Raw genomic sequence first — 25,820 nt, 5'->3', positions numbered from 1 at the left:
TAGCACTCTCGAGTGACAACCAACATCAGTTCTGATAGTTAAAAAAAATGCTTTCCAAACTTTGGTGGTGGATGTCTCCTACAAAAAGTGCAAGCAGACAAGAGTCCAAGCAAAAGGCATCGATTGGTAACAGTGCTGGAAAGCTCAAAGGTAACCTTGACATCATTTTTTGTTCTGTTTCTCAATGCTGGCATGAGCCAGGCAGCTGTTGATTTGTTTCTGCAGAGGGAACAGCAGAAAGCATCATCGCCATCCTCACCTGCTGGACTCGTCTGCCGGTTGGCTGGACTGCGGCCCCTCTTCTGGTTCACCTCCTACAGGCCTGCAGCAGAAAGAAGATGGCTGTGATGCGCAAATTTGCTCAAAAGGGCTTCTCGCTAGGTTTGAGCATTGCAAACAGGCAAGCGTGATGTGTAACCATGTGGTGACTATCGTAACTCGAATGTATTAGTGAGATGTAAACTGTGAAAACACATGAAAATTCAAACAAAAGCCTGTGCACTCTTCTCCTCGAGGCAGCAATTTTGGCCACGAGCACAACAGCGTTTCCACATTAGGCGCTTTGTCTGTAACACACAAATAGCAGCAGCATGAACTCTGGAACTTCTGTGACACACGGAGTACACAGAACTGTCTATAGAAATGCGGTACGCGGCAAGAAATGAAAGGAGACAAAAGAAATGAGGCGGAGGTCTTCCACTCTGATGTGGGAGAGGCAATGGAGTCTTCTGTTGCGAGCAAGCAGCTTGCGTCATGCCGTAATGGCCTCCCGACATATAAATTGCTCTCATACTGGGCGACACTGAACTGTTCTTTTTTTTAAACAATTGCATTAGAACACTCCATAGACTGCCGCGCTTCACAGCTTCTTGTATAGCGAACATTTTTGACAGGGCTTGGTGAGTGGGTTTTTAAACTCTGAAGGGTGCCTCCTTAAAAAAAAAAAAAAAAAAAAAAAAAAAAAAAAAAAAAACCCCGCTGTGCTACAATGGCTTACTTATGCTCAGCAACGTTCGAGTGCGGTACTAAATTGAGCAAGTTGGTAAGTGTAGTCCATATCGAAAGGGTTTCTGCCCACAATCTGAGAACAAAGACGTGTGTCTGTCACTTATATGTTTTTGTCCTCTAGTTGTGCACGAAGACACCGATATGGATTTAAGAACAGGGTTAGAATACAGAAATATGACTGCAAATAGTGTGGAAAATCTAATTCAATTAAAGCGATGCTGAGATTATGTATTAGTGCCATCTACATTGTGAAAGAAAAAAAAACTTCTCGTCTTCCGGGACATGAAGCAGTCCTCTAATGCAGTCCAACCACAGGTCGTTGGGGCAGTGTCTAAAACATTGCTCCAGGAGGTGAAGGGAAAAAGGCATGCGCCTAGGCCCGACCAAAAACGAGGCAAACCCATAGTGGTGCCATACGTCCACAAGCTTTCCCACAACTTGAAGAAAGTCCTTACAAGGTTTGGTGTGCCAGTTGTTTTCGCGGCACCACGCAAGTTGGCTGGACTGTGTCCGCGCATAAGCCGCATTGAGAAAAAGTCAGGATGCCAGAAAAAGCACACTAGACAGTACGTGAAATGTGTGCCGGGCGTTATATACGAAATACCGCTAAAATGTGGGAAATCCTACGTTGGACCAACGGGGAGATGTGTTAATGACCGAGCGCGGGAGCATGATTGTCTGTAATCAACAAAGGTAATGCGCATTTACCTGCGCATTGCATGGTTTGCCTGGAAGGAACATGCCAGCCACTACTGCGTGAGATAAAGATACTTGGCAGGAGTGGTGATGCGTTAGCAAGAGAACTTTTGGAGGCATATCACATAAAAGAAGGAGGCACGAGTTGTATTGGCGACACGTCTGTTTTTCTGTTTGAAAACGAGTTGCAAATGTTGAAAACGTCACTGTAATCGCTCTAGGCAACACTGATGTACGCATGCGCATTTGTTCATTCTCCCTGCCCTGCTGTAAGAATAAAATCAGTTGAAGTTTAGCGCTCAATCTGTCGTTTCGTAGTCTTCCTTGCCAAGTCGTTATTTTCCTTTTTTGGCGCAACAATGTATTTATTAAACCAAGTAGCAATTGAGAATCTGAAGTCGACACTGTTCCCACGAAAGTTATCGACATTGACCCTTTGCATTGATTAGTGGGCTCTCTGTTAAGAGTCAGGTAGTGATATGAGAAGCCTGGCCCTGACGGTCATTACCGCTTTCACAAAATGCGCCGTTTGTTGTCACCTCTATGGGAGCTTCTTTGTATACCTGTCGATGGTCCTGATGGGCTGCCCAAGCGGCGCTGCAGAAATGCCAGTCAACAGAGCCTTCCGTGCCATGCTTGTCAATTTAAGGCACACTCAAAACCTCGTTATAGGGCAATTCCATGAGAGATCAACACAGGTCCAAAAATTCATGTATTGGAATTCTATATTTTATGTGCATATGACCTGGTAGCACAAAAGTGAACTTGGCTTCTTTGCCAAATGGATAGTGAAGGAGGAAAAAACCGAAATTCTTCAGTGTGGCGGTACCAATTTCATGCACTGGACATTGTTGCGAATTCACAATGTGAAATAGGAAATATTACGGCTACAAAGAATACATTTTTTGTGTAAAATGTATACAGAAAGAAGAGACATATAGCATCGTTTGAGTTTTCTGTGCAAAATGGAAATGTTTTAGAAAAATTCCTTAATTTGATACACTCTTCAAAAGTTGCAATATTTAGCAATTTTTATCTACTAAACCAATGCACGTAGCCTTTTGAAATTTGGTGGGCTGTGAGACCTTAACCTGTTAAATAATTTTGTTGAATATTGTTGCTGTATCGTAAATTATTATTTTTACAATTTGCCTCAAACGTTAAGCTTTTTATAAAAATGAACACTATTTAAAAATGCAAATAAAAAAAACATTGCTAATTTTTCTCAAAATCTCATAAATAATTGTTCACAGACACTGGAACACGAACATTAAAAAAACATGTTGCATTATTTTGTTCGTAATGACAATATAGGTGGCAGAAATGAGAGCTTTGCCAGCATGCAGCAAAGGGCTAAGAACAAGGGACATCGGGGTAAAAAGAATGTGCATAAGCCTCTGACTTGCCTAAACTTTTCCATGATTGTGATAGATGGGCTTATAAAATACTTATGCAGAAAAGTGCATTTACTACAATACTCATTCGCTTGAATGCAAATAAAGATACTTCAAAAGAAAAATTTTTCATGGCTCATTTTATTTAAAAGCAAGTGTTTGCAGCTTGCAGCGTAGATAATTTGTTCCTTCTGTTGATGTAGGTTTGTACACAAGTAACAGAATTTACAGCAGGTAAATGTCTCTAAAAATGTCGTACTGGCCATGGCTCTATCAGAAACGCCATAATATAAGCTAAGATGCAATGGTGGGAGTGGGGATGGTGTTGGTTAGGGCAGGGTTAGCTAGCAGATAGTGCCAGCAATTGCTCTGTTCTACTGCCTCTTTAAAAAAAGAAAAAGGGGGTTGTTATATTACTGCATAACGAAAAGCTCACCATCCCTAAGAATGATCCCCACTTGTCGGAAATTTCACGGTTTCTTAGAAAAGCTGCAAAGAGGCGCGACACTTCCTCTCTCAGAAACTTAGGTGTTTTGGGAAAGGCTACCTGTTTCCTTGCACTCACAAAGAAATTTTCTTCTCTGCAAAGCCTCAAGTAGAGCATTTTTGTTTTTATTGGCAGGACCAGATGAACCGTTCTGCTTCACCAATTTCATCATGGTCAGGGTAGAGCAGAGAAGCTTCTCCAACCTTGAAGGCCAAAGCTGGAGTGTTCGCAGAGCTAGTCCTTACTCTATGAAACAGCGTATACCTTCTGTGTGGTGAATTCTTTGAACCACTCTTGGATCGTCAGCTGATATACAAAGTGCTCAGAAGTGCCTTATCTTTATATAAGAGGTCATTCACTGGCACTCTTTAATCTGATGCTTCATTGAGTCCAACATGTGCCGGTACCCACTGAAACTTCAGACTGAAATGGCTATTGCTGAGCTCCTCTACCAACATCAATGACTGCCAGTGCACCCGAAACAGCCGGAGTGTCCGTAGCTTCTGGTTAATGCGGTGGCCGGACCGTCGGATACTTTCAACTTATTTCACTTCACTTGCTCCGTCTGCCACCGCTTCCCATGAGCCTGCTCTCCATTCTTCTACACTTTACGAACACCTTCAAGAGAGATGATTTATTGTAATAGCAATTATATGGACACTCCAAGCGTATTTCTGCCGTCACCGCGAGGTTCTGTATAAAGTCCAAGGGTGATAAAGTCGTCAGCGCGTGCCGTATGCTGTACGTGTGAGTGACAGCATGGAAGGGTGAGCCGGCGATCGTGGCTCAATCTTGCGTACGGAGGGGAGGAAGTGCGCCGCCTTTCGTTGAGCGAAAGTGTTCGAGGGGAGAGGATGGAGGGGGGAAGCGTTCTACGCCAAGTGGCTCGGGCTGCTGTATTTTGGAAGCCACCTACAATGGGAACACAGTCGGCCATGCACTGCTTTCACAGCTTAGTTCGCGTTGATGCGAGACACAGCACGAAGGTCAGTTCGCTCACTGCTGCTGCCGCGCTTCCTCACTCCACCGTTCTGACAGCGAGTTTCCGCGGTCATGAGCCAGATGTGTTCATGTTTGCTTGTGTGCGTGCGACACCATGCTTATTAATTTAGTTAGTGTGCCTATGTTTACAAGGTTATACGGCTGATAAAACTGCTATCCTTACTTCATAAGCTGTCCAGTAACTTGCTATCGCAATCGATACTTCGCCTTTCGGGTCAAACTACGCCTTTTTTTACAACAGCCTCAACTTAAAGTGCACGCAAAATGTGGGTGCACATGATGCCGAGACGACGCATAATGTATGAATTTACGACAGAAAGACTTTGTAGAACCGCACGCTTGAAATCATAATTCTAGTTTACCAAAATTGCCCTTCTGTCGCAGTCATGGTAAAGTTTAGGCAAGTCAGAAGCTTATGGACGTTCTTTTTACCCTGATGTCCCTTTTTCTTAGCCCCTTGCTGCATGCTGGCAAGGCTCGCATTTCTGCCACCTATATTGTCATTACAAACAAAATAATGCAACATGTTTTTTAATGTTCTTGTTCCAGTGTCCATAAACAGCTGTTTACGAGATTATGAGTACAATGCCCCCCCCCCCCCCACACACTCTCTCTCTCCCCGGCGCCTTGCGCCAACAGAAGACTTCACGGGCGAGATTGAGCAGTGACTGTCGGCTCCCCTTGCACGCCTTCATTCGCACATACAGCATAGGGTGCGCGGCGATGGTGTTATCGCCCTCGAACATTATACAAAACTTCACGGCGACGCTGGCGGCAGAAATGCACTCGGAGTGTCCATATAGTTGCTATTGCAATAATAAGAAGACTGCTTTGCGACCTTCGGAACAGCTACATGGTCATGCACGCAATGAAATTTTAATGAAACAACAAAAAAACCTTCGGCATGTGGAACACGCGATTTAGCACCAGACGCGACAACCTTTAGATAGCTGCCTTCTGTTCCATTGTGATGCTCTTTCGCATCCGCTTTTCACTTGGCTCGTCACGGTCAAACAGCATGTGGTACACAACACAGTGCCGTGCTGTGTGATTGAGCAGGCAAGCGAACTTTGCCACGCTGGCTTGGCAAGCTCACAGCCTCTGAGATTACACTGATGCCAGTGCGATCTTGGAGGCCACGCCTAGCTGCTCCTGCCTGCGTGGCGTGCAGTAGAAGTGAGTGCACTAATCTTTCACACTGCTGTGCATCGGCAATGGCTAGTGGGAAGTGCAATAGTGAGCCGTTGCTGCTGCTTCTGCGCAAATATGCACGGTGGTGAGAAAGTGTTCGAAGTGAGGACGTGAGAGTTTTGAACTGCAGCAGCGAACGAGTGCTGAACCCCGTGGAAGGCAATATACTCGATGCACAACGGATGGTTGATTTTTGGTTTTGGAGACGAATCTAGTTCGTTATATCCATTGTCCGGACAATTTTACTTCGTTAAAATGTGGCTTTGAATACATGAATCTTTATGGGGATATCAAGGGGAATTTCATTTACTTCTAGTCAAGGGCAAAATGGACGCTGACCAAAAACATTAAAAGAAAAGAAACCAGGACGTCCCCCCCACCCCCGTCTTGGTTTCTTTTGTTTTAATGTTTGTGGTCGGCGTCTGTTTTACCCTTGAATATGAGCAAACCCGACCAGACGAGTTTTTGTCGAGCTCTTGATTTCATTTATGTACTTCGTTCATCCATTATTTTGCTGTATCGTGTTTCGTTATAACAAGGTTCAAGTGTAGTACCAAACGTGAGGCCCTGCCAGTGAGTGCATGATGCTGCAGTATATCTACTCATCTGAGCTGCGTTGCAAAGAGAATTTTGGAGAATTTCATGCACGCGAGGCTTTGCAGCATGCCTTCCGTTGCCAAGGGAGCAAAGCACTGTGTCGAATGCATGCACTGCACACGAGAAGGTGCAGACGCCTTTTCAGTGCGCTGCTGCCTTTCATGTATGTATCGCTCAAGTCACGCAATGTCAAGCTACTACGGCAGATTACTGCAATATGTGTCTATTCGCTTAGGCACGCATGCCAATTCAGAACTGTGGTCCCTTAGCAATGAAGTAATTGACTAATGACATTAATATCAGAATTAATATGCTACTGGTGTTAGCATTGGACTGAGCTTGACCGAATAATTTTGTGTTACCCTTGGAGGTTGAATTAACGAGATTCCGCTGTATAAATGTTCGTTGGCTGTGCTTATTTCATTGATTAGTATTCTACTACTGCAGTAGCTAATCCATCTCCAGTTAATTCGATCCTGATTGAAGGTCCTGCCGGCGTCCATACATTTCTATGGGACCAAACTTTTGTTATTTCGATCCTAAAATGAGCCTTCGGCAGATTATCTGAAGTTGACTGGTCACCACGCACGTGCCCGACCCCAACGGCATCTGTTTCAGCGGCGCCTAGGGTACAGTGAATGCGCAGAAAATGTGTGATCTCCCATCGGAAATGGCTATTATCGGTCTGCCTTGGGAGATTTTAAAGAGAAAGCAGTAGCTTCCAGAATGTTAATACAATATTCACCCGATTTTAATGCACCTTTCTTTTAAAAAAATGTCAGAAAATTTCTCAGGTGGTGCAATTCCATATGAAACCAAAACCATATTTGTGCTGTTCGCGATAGCCTACAGTCACGGCCAGCATAGCCAGCATCATAGCCAGCCAGTCATTATCCATGGTGACCATGGATAATGACTGAACGAGTTTGCACATACTAGCGTGATGATGTGCCGCTTTTTGGTTTGACTATGCAAGTACATTCAAACGAGAAGTTATTTTACATACTTAACTATCAGAAACAAGTTCCGTCACATGTTTGTGGCATTCTGGAAAATTGCAGGCCCCACAGGACCAACTGGAAAAGCGATTAGTTTAGGCATGGTCCATCATCCTGTTTGTGATTGTTGTAGAGTTGTTTGATAAATGCAGAATATCAATCGTTCTATGAATCATTTGGAGAATGAGATGTTGTAGTTCTTCACAGACAGTGATAAAATGCTGTCTGAGATTGATGACGATGGACATTAAGTAAATAAAATTCCATTTTGTGAAGGCAAAGCTCACTGATTTCATCTTTTTCTTCCTGCCAGAATCAGAGGCATGCTACATTTTTCTTGCTAAAAAAAATCGCCTACATATTCAATTTCTGCTTTGAACCCATAAAAAGGGTATGCGCATTCGGTTCAGGGATGTGTTAGAATTAGGGCAAGTATGGCCATATGAATCAGTGGTGCATTTTGGTGCTTTCTTGTGCCTCTTGTTTAATTTGGCCCACCGGATAATTCGACCAATCTCATTGGCCCTGTGAGGGTCGAATTAACGGAAGATGACTTATAACAATGCTGCAAGTACAAAATCTAAGACGAGATAAGTTACAATGACATGAATATTTGTTTGCTCGCAGCTCAATATATGTAATCTAGTAGTAGCAAAACTGTCAAACACTGAGCAAGAGCAACTTTACGCAGTGGATGCAGCCAGCAGCGTGGCATGGCAAGCTTGCAGTTGGCAAGCTGACGTGCTGATCTTCTGTGATCTCACTAATCACATAGTTGCATATTGACAACGATGCCAAACCAGCATTTGACATATAGTGTAGTTCCTGTGTCATGTGCTGGGCTAGTATGTTGCCAATGGGTCATCAAAATTGACAGGAGACCCTTTGCTGGCCTGTCAGAGGCATCACACTTGTGTTTCTTTCGCACAGACCTGATTGCAATTCTTTCTGTCAGCATGTTCACTTTTAACAAACATCAGACGTAATGAAGATATTTTCGTGTTGGATGAGGCTCGCTGTAGCGAGGTTCGACTGTACAGTTTATGACCATGATCATTATAATGATCAATACAATGATAAATTTGGACCAGTACAAATTATGACTACGACTACATGCTAAACGTCTTTGCATGCCCTCTTAATACAGTTCACTTTTTAAACAGGATGTCCTTGATGTATAAACTGGAAAGAGTTGTGTCTTACGGTAGAGTGGGACTGGATCGCACCCAGCCGTCCTCACTATCCGATGTGTTGACCCGCTGCCTCAGCCGGCGAAGGCTCAGCAGATGTTGAATGGTCTCTTCATCCTCGCTGGACAAGTCACATGATGAGGACGATGACGATGATGATGAAGATGACGACGATGATGACAAAGTCCTCGCTCTGTTGCACTGGCTTGAATCAGATGATGACCAACCCTCAGCTTCTCGTTCAACCTGCAAACACCATTATTCATTCTACGCAATAGCATGATGTATTGCAAGGGTTCCAAAACTTTGTGGCCTTAGGTGACCTCCACTAGTTTTCAGAAGTGAGGAATTTTTTCTGTCCGTGCTTCATATGTACAGATACCGGCTGAAAAACCTTTCACATCTGAACAAACACCAATCGTCAATCAATATGTTCCCACTGGTACCTACACAGATAAAATGTTAACAGCAGAAATATTAGTGTCCAGGCCAGGAAAGTGACTGGTGGAAATGTAGTAAAGGAAGGAAAAAATAGGGGATGGGAACGAAAATTGCATTCACTGATTCAGTTGTCATCAAAGCCTGAATTAGTAACCACCTGCTTTGGCCTTATGGTAGTACTACAAAAGTGGCGACCTCTAAGTGGCCTTCGATTTCGGTGTCATTGGACAGGCAATGAAAAAAACACAAGAGGTTACGATAACACTAAAAGAGCCCCTCACCAGGCTGCATTTAAATTTTTGGTTATACACTGGAAGTATTGAAAAATGGTTCATTATTGATGGTTTCTTGCATTATGCATACGATGATTTACAAAAGTCCCATTCCATAATCAGTGACACTGCAAGCAGTGCATATGACATAGAGCTGAATATGCATGTGACCTTGATTTTCCAGCAGGAGGCGGGGCTCCCTTGAGAAGAAGGGAACACAGGCTTTTGTTGAAAACTTTAGCAGTTTTCGTACCATGCAGCCATACTTTACCGTAGCATACTTTACAGATGTAATCTATGCACTGCTCTTGCCTGTTTGCAACTCCCAAACCTGGTGAGGACCTTTAACAGTTGGCCTTTGAATGTCCCATCAAAGGCTCAGTGCTGGCACTGTCTGCAGCTGTGCACGCTTTCATATAACCCACCCTGGGGCGTAGCCAGGTGGGGGGGGGGGGGGTGCTCTTATGGGGATTTCGCGGCAATGCCCATGCACCAGGAGTCACAATGCAAGGAGCACAAATCCGAGCACAATCTGAGCACAATTATGCACAAACTTTGTGTACAATCCGAGCAAAAAGTTTCAAGGGTGTTTTGACGGTGAGCAGGCCCATCGCGGCATCTCGTAGAGGCCACAGAATCTATGGAGCGCATGGATTTCAATTCTGAAACATTATGGGTATAAAGTTCTAATAGACTTTTGATGCAAAAGGTGCATTGACATTTCCAAAGTCGAGCTTTAGATTTTAAATTCCGGAACTTTGTGGGTTTAATGTTCTTACAAACATTTGACTCCAAAGGTGCATTGACTTTTTAAAAGTCGTACATCAGATCATACAACTAGGCAAGCCAAATCAACACACTATGAGACAAGTTGACAAAGCACGCAGCGAGGTCCGATGAGGCGAAGCATTGTGGTGGCTCATTTTTGCCATCATGTCAGAGAAAAGAATATCAACATTTCTTTTTCACCAGCGCCAAAGCATTCATGTCAAGACATTAAAGCCAGCAAAGGTAACTACGTTCTGATGTATTTTTCTACTTTGACTTTTATTCGCGAGGACACATTGAGCCTCTTCAATTTTTTTGTTCTTGCTACCCGTGGGCTTGCCAGAGCCAGCTAGAGCGCATGCGCTTTTCTTGTGTTGCCCCGGCCACCATGCAGCACACTTGAATGTGCATTCGTTTTTCTCTGGCGGAGTAGATTTTCGCCTGGCAGAGTTTTGGATGCTTTCTAGCTAGCAGACGAGTAAAAGAAACAACGGTCACGCACCGCAATCACTGCGGGTCTTGACGGGTTGGAACACATTCACTTGAGTGCAACCTCTTCGGAAAGTCTTGTCTCGCGGTTTAGGATACCGAGCAGTATGTGTATGGTTCTCTGTGGACCAAGCGTCTCACGTTTTCTTCAATATTCCTTTGGTAGCCACATTAATTGCTAATGAATCTAATTCCTCTTCAGCCCCTGTTGGCTCAGGCGTCCCTCAAGGATCTGTCCTGGGCCCACTCTTGTTTCTTATATACATTAATGACTTACCTACTAATATTTCATCAAAGATGTGTTTATTTGCAGACGATTGTGCGATATACCGCAAAATTTCCAATGACTGTGATGTAACAGCTCTGCAAATTGACTTAAATAAAATAACTTATTGGTGCAGCATGCGGAAAATGCAACTTAACATTAAGAAGTGGAAAACTATGAGGGTTTCTCGTAGTAACTCTAGTTCTCCTAATTACTCTCTCACTAATATATCACTGGAATGTGTGACCTCGTATCGTTATTCAGGAGTGACCATAACTAACAATTTGTCTTGGAAATTGCATATTGATATTATAGTGTCCAAAGCTAACCGCACTTTAGGGTACCTGTGCCGAAATTTTCCTCATGCACCATCATTATTAAAACAATTACTGTATACCACTTATGTTCACTCTCAACTTGAGTATGGTTCATGATTATGGGATCCCTGGCATTCAACACTAATACACACGCTGGAAGCTATACAAAACTGCTCAGCCCGTTTCATTTTAAATAACTTCAATGGGACAGCAAGCATAACACACATGAAATGTTTATTAAACCTGCCTCTCTTATCCGACCGCCAAAGACACTCACGCATTTCTCTTTTTCACAAAAACTATTATCATAACATCTTTTTACACACTCTTTGGATCAGGCCAGCACCTTTCATTTCTTCTCGCTGTGATCATAATCAGGAAGTTGGCATATCGCATTTCAATACTAACATGGGCACGAATTCATTCTTACCAATGACTAGCAAAGACTGGAACAGTTTCTCCCCTTTATTAACAGGCATAATTAATCCACTTATGTTTAGAAACGCACTTGAAAACGAACTTTTGTAATGTACTTACCATTTGTCTTGCCAATGTGTATGTACCTTTCTCTATTGCAGCGTTTTCATCAGCATCATGATCGAAAAAGTTAACAATGCATTTTGTAAGTCTACTGTACATAATATGTTTTTCTAACCTCTTTACCATCATGTACATCATACTTGTATTTGTATCTTTTGTACCTCTGTTTGTTATCATCGGATGTCAACTCAAAATTTGCAATCATTACTGTTGTTATTTCTTTGTTTTAGTTACTTTTACCAATGTTTACTTTGTATTCTCTTAGCCCCTTCCCTCTATAATGTACTATGTACCTTGCGGGTAAAATAAATGAAATAAATGAAATGAAATTAGGTATCCAAAGTAGGCATTCGATTGTGGCCAACATGCTTTCCTTTGCGTTTTTCATTTTAGTGTCCCCACTCCGCAAAAAAAAAAAAAAGAAGGACATTGTTGCGATGCCGCAAATTATCGCATGGTGAAAGTTCAATTTTGTTACTTCTTCTTTTGCGGAAAGTAATGGGCCATGGGGAAAGTTCAGTTGCCGGATACTCCTATTATATTATTGCGGTAGCAATTATATGGACACTCCATTCACATTCCTGCCATCGCCATTGCCCTCACGTTCCGTATAAAGTCCAAGGGCGATGACATCGTGACCGCGCACTGCATGCTGTATGTGTGAGGGAAAGCGTAAGGGGAGTGGGGGTGGCATGGGTGAGCCAACGATGGTGGCTCAGTCTTGTGTGTACGAAGGAGAAAAGCGGGGAGGAAGCGCGCTGCTTTCTGTCGCACGTGATACATCATGAGGAGTGGAGGGAGGAGGTGCTGTGATCTATGAATCTGTGGTTGTGCAACCTTTTTTTTTGCCTTGTTTGATGCATTATATACAGTGACTTTTTCTTAGATACGTAGATTTATTGGAGACTTGAATACAACAACAGAACCCTCTGAAGCGGGGCGCCTCGCTGAGAGATGGCAAGCCGCCCTCCTCAGCGAGGCACCCGAAGACCAGGAGTGGGCCGTCCAGTGGGCCAGGGCCGTTGCCGAGGATCTCGAAAGATTTTCCTCGGACGATGGACCCCTGGCAGCCTAGCCCCGGGCACCAACATCAACAACCGTTGGACAAATAAAGTTTATTCCTATCCTATCCTATACGTATATTTAAATATCTTGTTGCGAGGTTTTGTGTATACGTGCAGTGAACTTTGTTTCCAGTTACACTTTTTTGCCCTTCATCAAGCTGTATATGTGCATCTGTATATTCCACTGTATCTTCGCATTTCTAATGTACGAGGGTGAGTCAAATGAAAGTGAGCCAACCCATACAGCGCAATAATGGTTTGGTTCATTATGTGCGAGGCATACGCGTAGCACACAGGCATCTACAAAACATTTACAAAAGTGACACACAGGTGTGAGGATAAAGGTTCTTTAATGCTCTCACACACTGGATTGAACATGTTTGCGTGACATAATGGACACTCCAAAAGTTGAAGAGCGTGGTGTTGTGAGGTTTTTGACAGCTGAAGGTGTTTCCCAAAAAGAAATTAGTCACCATATGGCTGCCCTGTACGTTGAACATTGCATTTCATTGCCCACTGTGAAGCGTTGGAGCAAACGGTTCAAAGAAGGACGTGAAAGTTGCAAAGACGATCCAAGACTGGGCCAAAGTCACCGTGCAATCACCCCCAACATAATTGCAAAGGTTGATGAGCTGATTAGACAAGAATGGAAGATAAGCATCGATGAATTGGCAGGTTGTGTGAACATCAGTCATGGTTCGGTTCACACCGTAATTCATGAACATCTCGGTTATCGGCTCTTGTGTGCATAATGGAGGCCCAAAATTTTGAACCACCGCCAGAAGACGGAGAGGTTTGGCGCTGCCCTGAGTCATAAAATCCGTTATCATAATGAGGGTGACGACTTCTTGTCTGCAATTGTGACCAGGAACTAATCATGGTGCCACTACTACACGCCAGAAACATGACGGCAAAGCTTACACTGGAAACATTCGAATTCACCACCCCCAAAGAAAGCAATGGCCGTCATTTCTGCTGGAAAGGTGTCGTTGACTCTTTTTCGATCGTCAGGGGCCATTACTGATCGAATTTGCTAAGCCTGGAGAGACTGACAATCGTTTCCGATATTGTGAAGCGCCGGATGGGCTGCGTGTCACAATCAAGAACAAACGACGTGGAAAATTCAGTAATGGGGTCATCTTGCTCCATGACAATGCCCATCCCCACGTCGCTGATGTGGTTATTGCAAAACTGGCAAAGTTCAAGTGGGAAAAGCTGCAACATCCGCCGTACAGCCCAGACCTGGCGCCTAGCGACTTCCACATTTTGGGGCATTTTGAAAAAACAGCTCAAGGGAACCAGATTCCTGTCGGACGATGATGGGAAAGAGTCAGTTGCAGAATTTTTGAAGCAGAAACCCACGAAGTATTATGAGAGAGGAATTGCGCTACTCGTTAGTCAGTAAGACAAATGTCTAAATGCTCATGGAGACTACTTTTAAATAAAGTACCCCGTTTGTGATATATTTGCATTGGCTCGCTTTCATTTCATTTTCCCTCGTATATTTTGCGAAATTCCTGCTTTTTGTATGTGCTCTCTGTTGCGACTGTAATTTCAGTGCAATTACTCACAATACACGACCCGTGATAGCTGCTCCTGCGCAATACATTGTAACAAAGAACAGCGTCACACAGAGATTTTTCTCTGGCCATTGCATATGTACAAAAATGTAAACAAAGTTTCATTGAAATATTTTTCCTCAAATTGTTCATTTCATGGCCTTTACATTTTTCATATCAGTGGCATGCACTGCTTTGTGGGTTTCAAACTGATATAGTTCTAAAGTTCGTGTGATATTTTCTTTACTTATTAAATAGACAGAAAACATGGAAGCATTGATATCAGTTATTTAGGGCACAATTTTTGATATATACAAGTATATTTTTATATGAAAAAATACATATATTACTTGTCTTAAAAGTGCGTAGAGTTCAAGAATTCGTTTGCAGCATCTTTGGCAATGGCAATGCAGTTATTATTCATGTATTTGATCCCTCAACAAGTTCTATAAGGAGCAGGCCGAGCTGCAACGTGAGCACCCCCCCCGAACGAAATTTCTGGCTATGCCACTAAACCCACCAGTGTGTCAAAGAAGGCCATCATGCGGGGGTCCTCCTCCACCGACTTGTGGCTGTAGTCATGGCTGGACAGCTGGCCACTCTCCAGTACAAGATTCACATACTCTTGGTAAGTGTAGCGGCGCCGACGCATCTCGAAGTGGCTGCAATGCAAGCCACCTGGAAGTGGCAGGCTGCTCCAAAGCTGCGGCATGGTGGAAAGGCAGCGGAGGCATCAGTTTCCAGAATGTGAACTGAGCTTTACGCAACTTCATGAAGTGCAAACTCAGAAAGTCTTACAGGACACTCTTTTAAAAAGTTATATCGAAGCCCCATTTTCTTACTGCCGCCTTCCATGGTAACATGTAACAAAAAGTACAGATGCACATTATGCACAGCAAGATGATGACATTATTGAGAGGATTATAGACACATGTGCACTGATGATGTAATAAAGAGGCACTGTGTGCTTACATCTGTATTTAGGTAAAAAAAAAAAAATAATGCTTGTTCTTGTATTCTTGTGCCCGATCAGAAGGTGATAGTGTCATGCACAGGCTCACATTAAATAAGGGGCTTTCCATAGCAGATGCATTAAAGGCATTGGAAGTAGGTCAAACCTCCATATAATGAGCATGGATATAAATAATTGTCAGCCATAACGAAGTGAAACAAGAATTCGACAGGTTGGGCTTTATTCCAATGAGTAGAATCGTAACGCTACAACAAAACCGAAAATGCAAAATCAGAGGCACTATTGGTTAGAGCAGAGTAAATATATCTGCTCGCTCACAGTTCGAAATAGATATTCTCATACCAAAAATATCTAAGCATGGTCTTAAGTAGCATGGACTTCACGAAAAACGTGAACAAACAAGGGGGACACACATCAAGTGCTACAACTTTCAACTGAAGTTTATCATGTGTGTTTCCCTTCTTTGTTTTTGTGTTTCGTTAAGTTAGTGCTACTTAAGACCATGCTTAGTGTAAACCAACTAGCCCAATTTTCCATTCTATTAACCAGAAATATCAAACTCTCAGCAACAGCAACTGAAAATGGCACATCCTAGATGAACATGCTTGTTTTGACCAACAGCTTGGCAAACCTACAGCACCCATATCGTGCGAGCACACCAGTTGCACGGTTGCATAACGACACTGTAATGCACGTTTGCAATTTAGCACTGCTTCTGTGCCATTTATTGGCATGGCAAGCCACCGACGGGCCATCAAAATCGATAGGAGACTTTCTGATGGTGTATTGGAGGCTTAGCGCTTGCGTTTATCTTGCGTTTATTTCACATAAATCTAATCACAAATTTATTTTTGCCATTATCAGTGGGTAAGCTTATCACCACCATCAGCCTAATTTATATCCACTTCAGGATGAAGACGTCGTACATCGATCTCCATGCAGTGATCACTGTACGCTTGTGATGAATATTAAATATGATGAAGGTATTTTGGTGCCGGGGCCAACTTCATGAAAATGAAGTTCGACTATACCAAGCGCATAATACAGTCAAATCTCGATATAACGAATCAAGCAGGACCACCGAAAATTGTTCGTTATTTTCAAATATTGTTGTAATGAGAAACTTGTGGTTATAAGCCAGTGGACAAACCTAGGAATGGAAATGATGTACCTTGGTAGTAGATGCATGTGCAGACAAGCACACTCTCAAAAATGTTTCACTCACTTCAAAGCTGCTTCATTTGAATAAATCAGTTACTTTCTTCTGGCGCGTGCAGCACGCACACTGATTAGGAATGCGTCTACATCTTCCACTTTTCGCAATACCTCATTGGGTATATCATTGCACTGAGCGATGAAAGTGCGGACTTTGTTCATGTGCACTAAAACATCAATGTTCGACATGATCTCATCTTCTGTGTTTGGTGACCCACAGTCGTCTTCCTTCGGATCGTCATCGTCAATGGAGATGTTGCGATCGCAGTTAATAATCTCTTCAGTTGTCAGGTGAGCCACCGTTAGTGCTATGCTGTCACTCTCCACATAGTCGTCGAAGAAAGAGACGGCAGGCAGCAGTTCCACAACCTCGGTCCACAGGTCTCCTGTGTTGTTGTCGGTCACCTCAGGGTCATCTTCAAGCTGCACAGGTGCATTGACAAGCCCTGCTTTTCGCCAGCAGTTGCTAATGGTGGACACCTTCAAGTTCCATCAAGCTCCTGTCGGCATTTCCACTGCCTGATGAATATTGATTGTAGTAGGCTGCTTTAGGTGGAAGTCGATAAACAATCGTTGCACAAGGCACTTATGAAATTCTGCTTTCACACTCTTTACAATGCCCTGGTATAGGGGTTGTAGCAAGGACGTCTTGTTTGGCGGCAGAAACTTCAAGCGAATGTAAGTCAAGCGAACATTCCCAATGTGAGCAGAGCAGTTGTCGACAACCAGTAGAATTTTTTGGTCATCCCTCCTCATTTGGTCGTCGAGTTTGGTGAGCCACTCGGAAAAGAGTTCTCTGGTCATCCAGGCTTGTTTGTTGGCGCAATAGTTGTATGGTATCGACATGACGTTTTTCATGCAGCGAGGCTTCACGTACTTGCCGATGACAAGCGATTTAATTTTCTTCGTGCCTGTTGCATTGACAGAGCGGGACTGTCCCGTGAAGATGCCATTTCTTCCCTCCTTTGCACTGCTGCCCTTTGAAGTGCATTGTCTGGTCTGGCAGGAGCTCATAAAAACATGTGCTCTCATCCGTGTTGAAAATATTGTCTTCAGAATACGATTCAGTCACCTCTAGAAAACGATCATTGCGCCAGGAATTTGCGCCATCTCTGTCAGCAGCCTTTTCCTCACCCGAGACTACCTGGCAAGTTATTCCGTTTCTTTGGCGGAAACGAAAAAGCCAACCCGCACTGGAGTCGAACCCAGTTTCTTCAAGCGCATAGACAAATTTGCAGGCTTTTTCTTTGAGCATTGGGCCAGACATGGGAACATTGTGCAGTCTGGAATCTTTGAACCATGTGAGAACAGCTTGGTCCACATCTTGAAAGTTTCTTAGTCGCAGCTGTTTCCTCGTAGGGGTGAGTTACGATTCTCGGTGAAGCTTGACAATCTTGTGTCTCAGTCTTTCAAAATAGTCGTGGTGGTCGATGGGGCAATGCCACACATGTCTGCACACATCGATTTGCTTTTTCCCTGAGTCAATATCCTGCAATACATCCAATTTGTCCTGCAGCGAAAACTGCTTTTGCTTCTTCTTGGCGTCATCACTAGCTTGGGTTCATCGTTGCATCTCGTACAAACATCGCCAAACCTTTGTCATGAAGTTCTTGGCTAAGTTTGTGGTGAAGCAGTTGGTACTCGATATGGTGATGATGATAGATACTGTGACATGGTGATGGTGATAGCCACTGTGCTCGCGGTTTCTGTATCACGCGAGAGTTGCGGCGCTGTTACCTTTAGCTGAATTCATAATACTGATGTTCCTCGGTTATAAAGGGGAAAATAAACTATGTGCATTATTCTGAAATATACACTGTATTGAAATTCGTAGTTCTGAAATATTCTTACATTTAAAATATAGGCAATCTGGTGGGGATATTAAAAATATTTGTAAATTTGAGAAATTCGTTAATGTGGCGTGCACAGTAATGAGATTTGACTCTAAAGCCCCCCCCCCCCCTGTTTATGATCAATATACTTAAGACCACAGATCAGAAGAATATGTGCGTACTCAGTCACCAATATCTTTGTTGCCCATGTGCACTCACACTCTTAAAAGCTCACTCCCATTGCTAATAACGCTCACTAGCACTCACTCATGTTCACAGTCGCTTCCATTCACACTCACTGGCACTCACTAAGGCTCATAATCACGTCAACTCCCACTGACTAGCACTTGCTCACAAACCTACATCCACTCAAGCTCACCGGCACTCTCTCTTTCTATTCCCTTGGGGTGCCACATGGCATAGCTTCAGAATGAAATTAAATATAAGCATGTACGCCTGTTTCATGCAGATATTGAAAAAGCAACTAGTAATAGAACGTGTTGTCCAGGATCTATCGTTCATAGTCTTCAGGTTGGTCAGTTCTCAACTTCACACCTTTCAAGACACTTTCGTGGACTGTCCTTTTTCCACTCACTCCTGTTTGTGCTCACACCATTTGTCTTTCACTAAGGCTCTTTCTCGTGCCTGTGAAATGAGTGCGGAGCAAGTGTGAGTCAGTGTACCCGTGAGTGAGCATGTTGATCAATGTTTAAGACTCTCAGATGGAAGAAAGTTCAAGACGCCACTCACCTTTATCATTTTCTCAACACCCGATGATGCCACAACCATGGACGCCTTGTTGAAGCGCACCTGGTTCACTATGGATCGATGTCCCTGCATCACCAGGTGAGCCTGCCTCACCCAGACACTCTTGCCATCTGTGCTCGTCCTGTCCTCAACATTGTCAGGCAGCTTCCAGGCGTAGAGCTGGAAGTTATCTGAGCCTGACATGACATACTCATCCCGTTGACCCGCAAAGCAGCAGCTCTTCATGGTGCAGGAGTTGCAGTAGTCAACGTGGTCCAGCTGGACCACAGGCTGTCTGCTCTCCAGCCAAAAGACAGCTGGTGGTCGGCGCCGTCGGAGAACCAGCACTCGGGTGCCTCGATCGTCAAAGCGCACACTCATGGCACTCTGCATAGTGCCATCATGATCATAGCAGAGCAAGTGGTGGCGTGGACGTCGCACGTCCCAGAGAGCTGCACCCTCGCGCGAGTTGGCTGTGGCCAAGAGCCGCGGCTCGGCGGGGTTGTAGGTGACAGCATGGAAGGGTGACTTGGAGGTGGCCAGGAGCAGGGGATCGGAGGACCTTGGCTCTCGCACATCGTACACGAGAATGCAACCATCGTCGCTAGCACTGGCAAATACATAGTCATTACCAGGTTGCACTGACAAGCCGTAGACTGCTTCATCATGCAAGAACACATCCCTGGTGGCACCCCTGCAATACAGAGCGTGGGCGTCACACTAGGGTCACTAAAGTCGCAACACAATTTCTTTATTTGCAATCATCATAATGGTGTCTATACCTTCCTCCAAAGTTTTCTTTCTTTCCTTTCCCACCCTCCTTCTCCTCCTAGGGCCTTTCTGTTCCCAATCCCCTTCCCTATGCAGAGTAGCACATAGGCGCCTACGTATACGCCGGCAGTACACCCCGCATTCAATAAGGAGCTTTCTGTCTCTCTTCAAAGCAAAGAGCGAGGTGACGTCACCTCCTGCTTCATCATTGTGAATTTTTAGATTGTTCCACTTTGTCACACTTAAAAAGTAGACGTAACATTCCTCCTGCGGCACTACTTATTTAATACAACTTCTGCATGTTATTGCTTCTTGTTTTCTGTTTAACATGAGTGATTTAACACTTGCTAAGCCCTTAATCTTAATCTTACTTACTTAATCTTACTTCTTAATCTCATCCGCCCACCTAACTTTCTGCCGCCCCCTGCTACGCTTCCCTTCCCTTGGAATCCAGTCCGTAACCCTTAATGACCATCGGTTATCTTCCCTCCTCATTACGTGTCCTCCCCATGCCCATTTCTATTTCTTGATTTCAACTGAGATGTCGTTAACTCGCGTTTGTTCCCTCACCCAATCTGCTATTCTCTTATGCCTCCAGGTTTCTGCCCCGTACGTGAGTACTGGTAAGACACAGCTGTTATAAACTTTTCTCTTGAGGGATAATGGCAACCTGCAGTTCATGATCTAAGAATGCCTGCCAAACTCATCCCAGCCCATTCTTATTCTTCTGATTATTTCAGTCTCATGATCCGGATCCGCAGTCACTACCTGTCCTAAGTACATGTATTCCCTTACCACTTCCATTGCCTCACTACCTATCGTAAACTGCTGTTAAACATTACTTTAGTTTTCTGCAGATTAATTTATAGACACACCCTTTGGCTTTGCCTCTCCAGGTCGGTGAGTATGCATTGCAGTTGGTCCCCTGGGTTACTAAGCAAGGCAATATCATCAGCGAATCGCAAGTTACTAAGGTATTCTCCATTAACTCTTACCCCCAATTCTTCCCAATCCAGGTCTCTGAATAACTCGCTGTGAATAGCATTGGAGAGATCGTATCTCCCTGCCTGACGCCTTTCTTTATTGGGATTTTGTTGCTTTTTTTATGGAGGACTACGGTGGCTGTGGAGCTGCTATAGATATCTTTCAGTATTTTTATATACGGCTCGTCTACACCCTGATTCCGCAATGCCAATGAGTGTGCCTATAAAGAGAAGGATGTTGCACTCCTTTCGGCATTTGCTACTGTTTCAACTGCAAAGAATCACTGATGATGAGCATCACTGTTACCATCAATGATGTCTCCAAACAACAGAAGTTACAGGCATAGGAATGTAACAAAGGAGGCCCTGCTGTACAGAATGTCATGGCATATTCAACTGGCACCTACTACGTTTGCAACTATGTAGAGGCCTCTCAACATCGGAGACAGGTAAAGCGTGCCTCAGCTGAATGTTCACCTGCTCCCAGACCAATTGAGCCACATGACCTCAATCATGCTCCCAGCTAGGGAAACGAGAGCACCTCTCAGCACTCAGAGTTGGAGCACTGTGAACCACGGTGAATGAACCACCAAATATGTTCGGAGTGTTCTATTTCGACCAGATGAATGTAAACATCACCGCGGGAATGCTTGAAAGTGGCTAGTCAGATGTTCTATCAGTAATGAAAGCAGTCACGAAGTTCATAACAAGTGCGTCCTTGCAAACAGCATAATAGCGTCATTAAATGCTTTGAACATATACTCACGTTGCAACATCATGTATCACGACTTGTTCGTCATTACCTGCCAAAAGACAAAGATGTCAGTGAGGGCACTACTACAAATGTCACAGTTACTGAAGGAGTGATACATTCTGAAAGAAAATAAACACTGAAATTTGCATAATGAAACATGAAAATTTCATTTTGCCTAGTTCAACATGCCATATGAGCAACACCACTTAGTGCAGTTTCAGTTATGATCCATCACTTAATCTTAAATATGTGCATCATGCAGAAGACTTTGGCAAAGTATTTGTAATGGTTTCTGTGCAGTGCATACATCACTTAGGGCTGCCAACTGTCCCGAATTTAGTAGGACAGTCCCAACTTTTGAATACATGTCCCAAGTGAATGGACCTTATCGGGAGGACAAAATGTTCTAATCTTTTCTTTATTTTTCTACTGAATAAATAAGTAATATTTCCTGTTTATAATGCCTGGCAGCTTGGTAGCACACTCTTCTCTTTTGTCTTCTGTTGCACTGTCATAATCATAAAAGCAGTTTCATTTTTGCCATGGTTCTAGTTCTGTTGCAGGCTCTGAACCATTGACAGTACCTTAATCTGTAATGATAGCTGCATTAGCCAGGCGACTACTGCACTTTTTTCATTAAAAATCGCAAGAGGCTAGCACTAAAATGCAACTCAGTTGCATGTACATACTGGGGGGTCGTGACATTGACAGGGAAAATAATCGCCAGCCATCCCCCTGACCCCCTCCCCAATCCTGACTTCGCTCACTGGAGAGTTGGCAACCCTAGCATTGCTGTTCTGAGGGGGACTTCTAACCACTTCAACAGAACTAATTCTGCATTAATCTCCTTTAAGTAGTTGATTCACAGATGTTGAATGTGGGCTAATCAACTGGGCTAGGCAAGAAAGAAGTTGATTTGATTAAAGTTTCATTCAGCTCACAGTCATTACATACAAACTAGATGACAGGGTGCTGTAGCTAGGTCATGTGTTCAGGATGAATAAAACAAGCATTACTTCCTTTCTAGTTAATCCTGTCTTGTTTTTTTTTTTCCATACAGTCAATTACATGGCTTAGACAAAGGGAACCGAGAAAAAGCTGACTATCTCCACAGTCTCACAACGCAGCCTGGTATTTTCATTTTCACCTTCTGCTAGTATGTTGAACGACATTACAATGTAGTTTTACCGGCTACTGTTACAGGCTGCTCACAAAAAGCTTTTTCTAAGATCTTGTGGTCCGTGAACTTTGGGGTCAATCGTACTGTTGTTTCCCTTTCCTTGTGGCCTTCATTAACAATAAATAAGGACAGTTGTTAGAAGCACTCATGTGAATCATGTTCTTACTAGCATAGTTATTAAGTTATCCTATTGCCGCATTGAATGACCCTGGGTGTCAGTTTATCTGCTTTTATGTCTCAAATATGTATCACCATCACATTCTCTTAATACAGGCTTTCAAGTTTTGCAGGTGACACAACGCTTGATTGAACATCACTGAAAGCTTCCAGTTCAAAGAACTCTAAAACTTCTGTGCTGATGGCCAAACCTCCGCGCCTACATTTATTTATATTTTTACACAGTACAGCAGACCAGAAGAGGTCACAAGCAGGAGAAGGGAACATAGTACCACGCTAGCAGCCCATTCAGCAATAATTTCACTTGAGCAATTCATTCAGGTGAAGTCTTCCTGCACTGTAATCTTCTAGACAATTTTCATGGCTTTAAAGGGTCCCTGAACCACTCCTCTGGCTTGGTGAAATAACATAGTCCGCGGGTAGCATATGCTGCTGTGAACACCTCAGCCAAATCATAAAAAAAAAAAAAATTATGGGGTTTTACGTGCTAAAACCACTTACTGACTATGAGGCACGCTGTAGTGGAGGACCCTGGAAATTTTGACCACCTGGAGTTCTTTAACGTGCACCTAAATCTAAGTACATGGGTGTTTTCGCATTTGCCCCCATCGAAATGCGGCTGCCGTGGCCGGGATTCGATCCCACGACCTCGTGCTCAGCAGCCCAACACCATAGCCACTGAGCAACCACGGCGGGTCTCAGCCAAGTCTTGCTGTTGTGTAGCTCGCAAGCGGATCGTGAAATCACCTTTCTCTCAAATGCTCTCTTTTCAACAGAAGCCTGCTTCCATACTCTCTTAAGGAGGCAGGCTTATGCTTTATTAAGTAATAAGGCAGATTCCCATACGCAACTGCTATTGGTAGGTGTGGTTGACTACATAGCATAGATACCTCGGCAGCTGCGGGGTGCTGCCATGAGTCCACAGGCTAAGCGCACAGTGGCTCGATGAGGACAACCGCATTTGGCTTATGTTTATAGCGTAGTAGGCACCAAAATCGGAAGTTGTGACATCTATGTTAACATTCAAAATGAAATTTGAACTGCGCGACACGGTGATCATTGGAAGGCAGAGTGTTGTAGGCACACCCTGCTGCGCCATAGCCTTTGCAGTGCGAGGCATTGAAGAAGGAACAGGCGCACAGCAAAGGCCGTGTTTGATTGCCAATTACTCTGTTTCTGCTAAACACATTGAGGTACCTTTTGCGGCAAAGTATTTCTGAAATATCCTATTTTCACTTCAACTGCTTTTCTCCACTTCGATAAAACATGGTTCAGTGCAACTAGATGCTGCCTTGAATGAAATGTCTTGATTCATGTGTGTCAAGGGAAACACTAAGTCAACACAACTAAGGTTCATTCCTTTAGTGCTGATGTTTCACAGTTGCCGTGCAATGTCTTGTCATTGTTGACATAGTACCGCATGTAAGAAATTTGCAACTCACAGCTCCTATTTCATTCAGTGCAGACATTGTGGGAGGCTTGAATGAAGCATTGTGAAGGGCTCACACTTGGTGTATAGGGCCTTACATTTCTTCCGCATTAAAATGCAAACAGTGTGGAAAAATGTACAAGTGGTAACAAGGTGAAGGCACAAAGCAAGAGGAGCACTAATACGAAAGGGAGCACATCACCATTCCAAAAAACAAAGTGCGACCTCAGACCTACCTTGATAAATAACTTTTCCCCACCCTTAAGTCCACAATGCGAAATTTTTGGATGAGATGATGACGACTGCTAAACCAACATTACATCTCTGTTGACTAGCTCCTTTTGATCAGCCTGTTTATTATACCTAATGTACTAATACACATGAATAGCTAAATTGACTTAATTATTTATTTTATTGATTACATCACCACAAACAGCTTGGTACCCTTTGAGTGGTGCACTACAGTGCAGATTGAATAGTGTATGTAGCAGCAATAACACATAATAAACATACATAAGTACACACACAAAAAGCATAATAAACATAATGCATGGACCAGGACAAAGCAAAGGACAATAACATATAATTACTTTAATAATTACTTTTATTTTGAGTTCATATGTTATTTCTTCACTGTTTATTAACTGAACAGTATTGGTACGTCAAGAAAAAGTACACTCTGCCTGTTTTTCATGCAGATATCACTTCCATACAGCACTGTCTGCATTGCTTTGCAATATTTTGAATTCTCTGTGAAATCCATTGCCAGCTGCTGTTCGTAGGCCCTTAAGTTTTGTCATGCAGTTTATGTCAGCTTTTTGCCAGGGATACCCCTACTCTATGAGTTGGAAATGAAGTGGGTCTGGAAAAGCCTGCACCATTTGTACGTTTTTGACTTTAGCTCTAAAACAAGACCAATTTATGGTGTCGCATGCAAACCAGGTTCTCTCTTAGCTCCTCTGTGGGTTAACATACCGGCCGAAAACACAGTCTTGTGGTACGAGTCAAAGCAGAGACAGAAGATGTTGCTGTTATGGTGTCCTTTCATGGCGTGTGGCCGACCTGGCCCTGAAATGGCTTCCTGCACATTCCACAAAAGCACCCGCTGGTCGTCTCCCCCTGAAATGAGTTGGCCAAAACACATGAATCAGCTGTCAGCACATCTCCCGTGGTCGTTGCTTTAACCGTTCAGGTTATCTTGAACGTGTTTCACTTGTGGGAAATATCCGTCTTGATGATTGGCAGGGACTACCGACTCAATACGCCTGCTTGTCAGATGGCCATCCTCACATATTTGCACTGCCACACGCGGTGGCCCTCGCTTAACGATCACACACAACACATTTATTCAAGGGTAAACATTCGGCAGATATCTGCCCGGTTGGGGACAAGTGAGTTAGAAGGAAAACTCCAACCAACGCCTCACGTCATCTCACCCCTGAAGGAGGAGCCGGTCGGGCTCTGAAAAAAAAATCTTGGTT

At 43.6% G+C, this 25,820-nt stretch overlaps 1 protein-coding gene across 2 annotated transcripts in view; it reads right to left on the bottom strand.

Annotated features, from left to right (window-relative positions):
* LOC126545100 (DDB1- and CUL4-associated factor 5) overlaps nt 1-25,820 on the bottom strand; it is a 31,351-nt gene that overhangs the window by 4,467 nt on the left and 1,064 nt on the right. For both annotated transcript variants that reach the window (XM_055078230.2, XM_072285075.1), the window contains exons 2-7: nt 25,315-25,458; nt 21,566-21,602; nt 19,049-19,739; nt 14,799-14,981; nt 8,577-8,809; nt 260-322 (exon numbers count right to left, since the gene is read on the bottom strand). In XM_055078230.2, the coding sequence (XP_054934205.1) occupies nt 260-322; nt 8,577-8,809; nt 14,799-14,981; nt 19,049-19,739; nt 21,566-21,602; nt 25,315-25,458 (1,351 nt within the window). The remainder of the gene's footprint in view (nt 1-259; nt 323-8,576; nt 8,810-14,798; nt 14,982-19,048; nt 19,740-21,565; nt 21,603-25,314; nt 25,459-25,820) is intronic.

The sequence above is a fragment of the Dermacentor andersoni genome, chromosome 10 (genome assembly GCF_023375885.2).
Source record: "Dermacentor andersoni chromosome 10, qqDerAnde1_hic_scaffold, whole genome shotgun sequence".
NCBI lineage: Eukaryota > Metazoa > Arthropoda > Arachnida > Ixodida > Ixodidae > Dermacentor > Dermacentor andersoni.
Note: the sequence above shows the minus strand (reverse complement) of the source record. Positions and strands in the feature narration are given on the sequence as shown.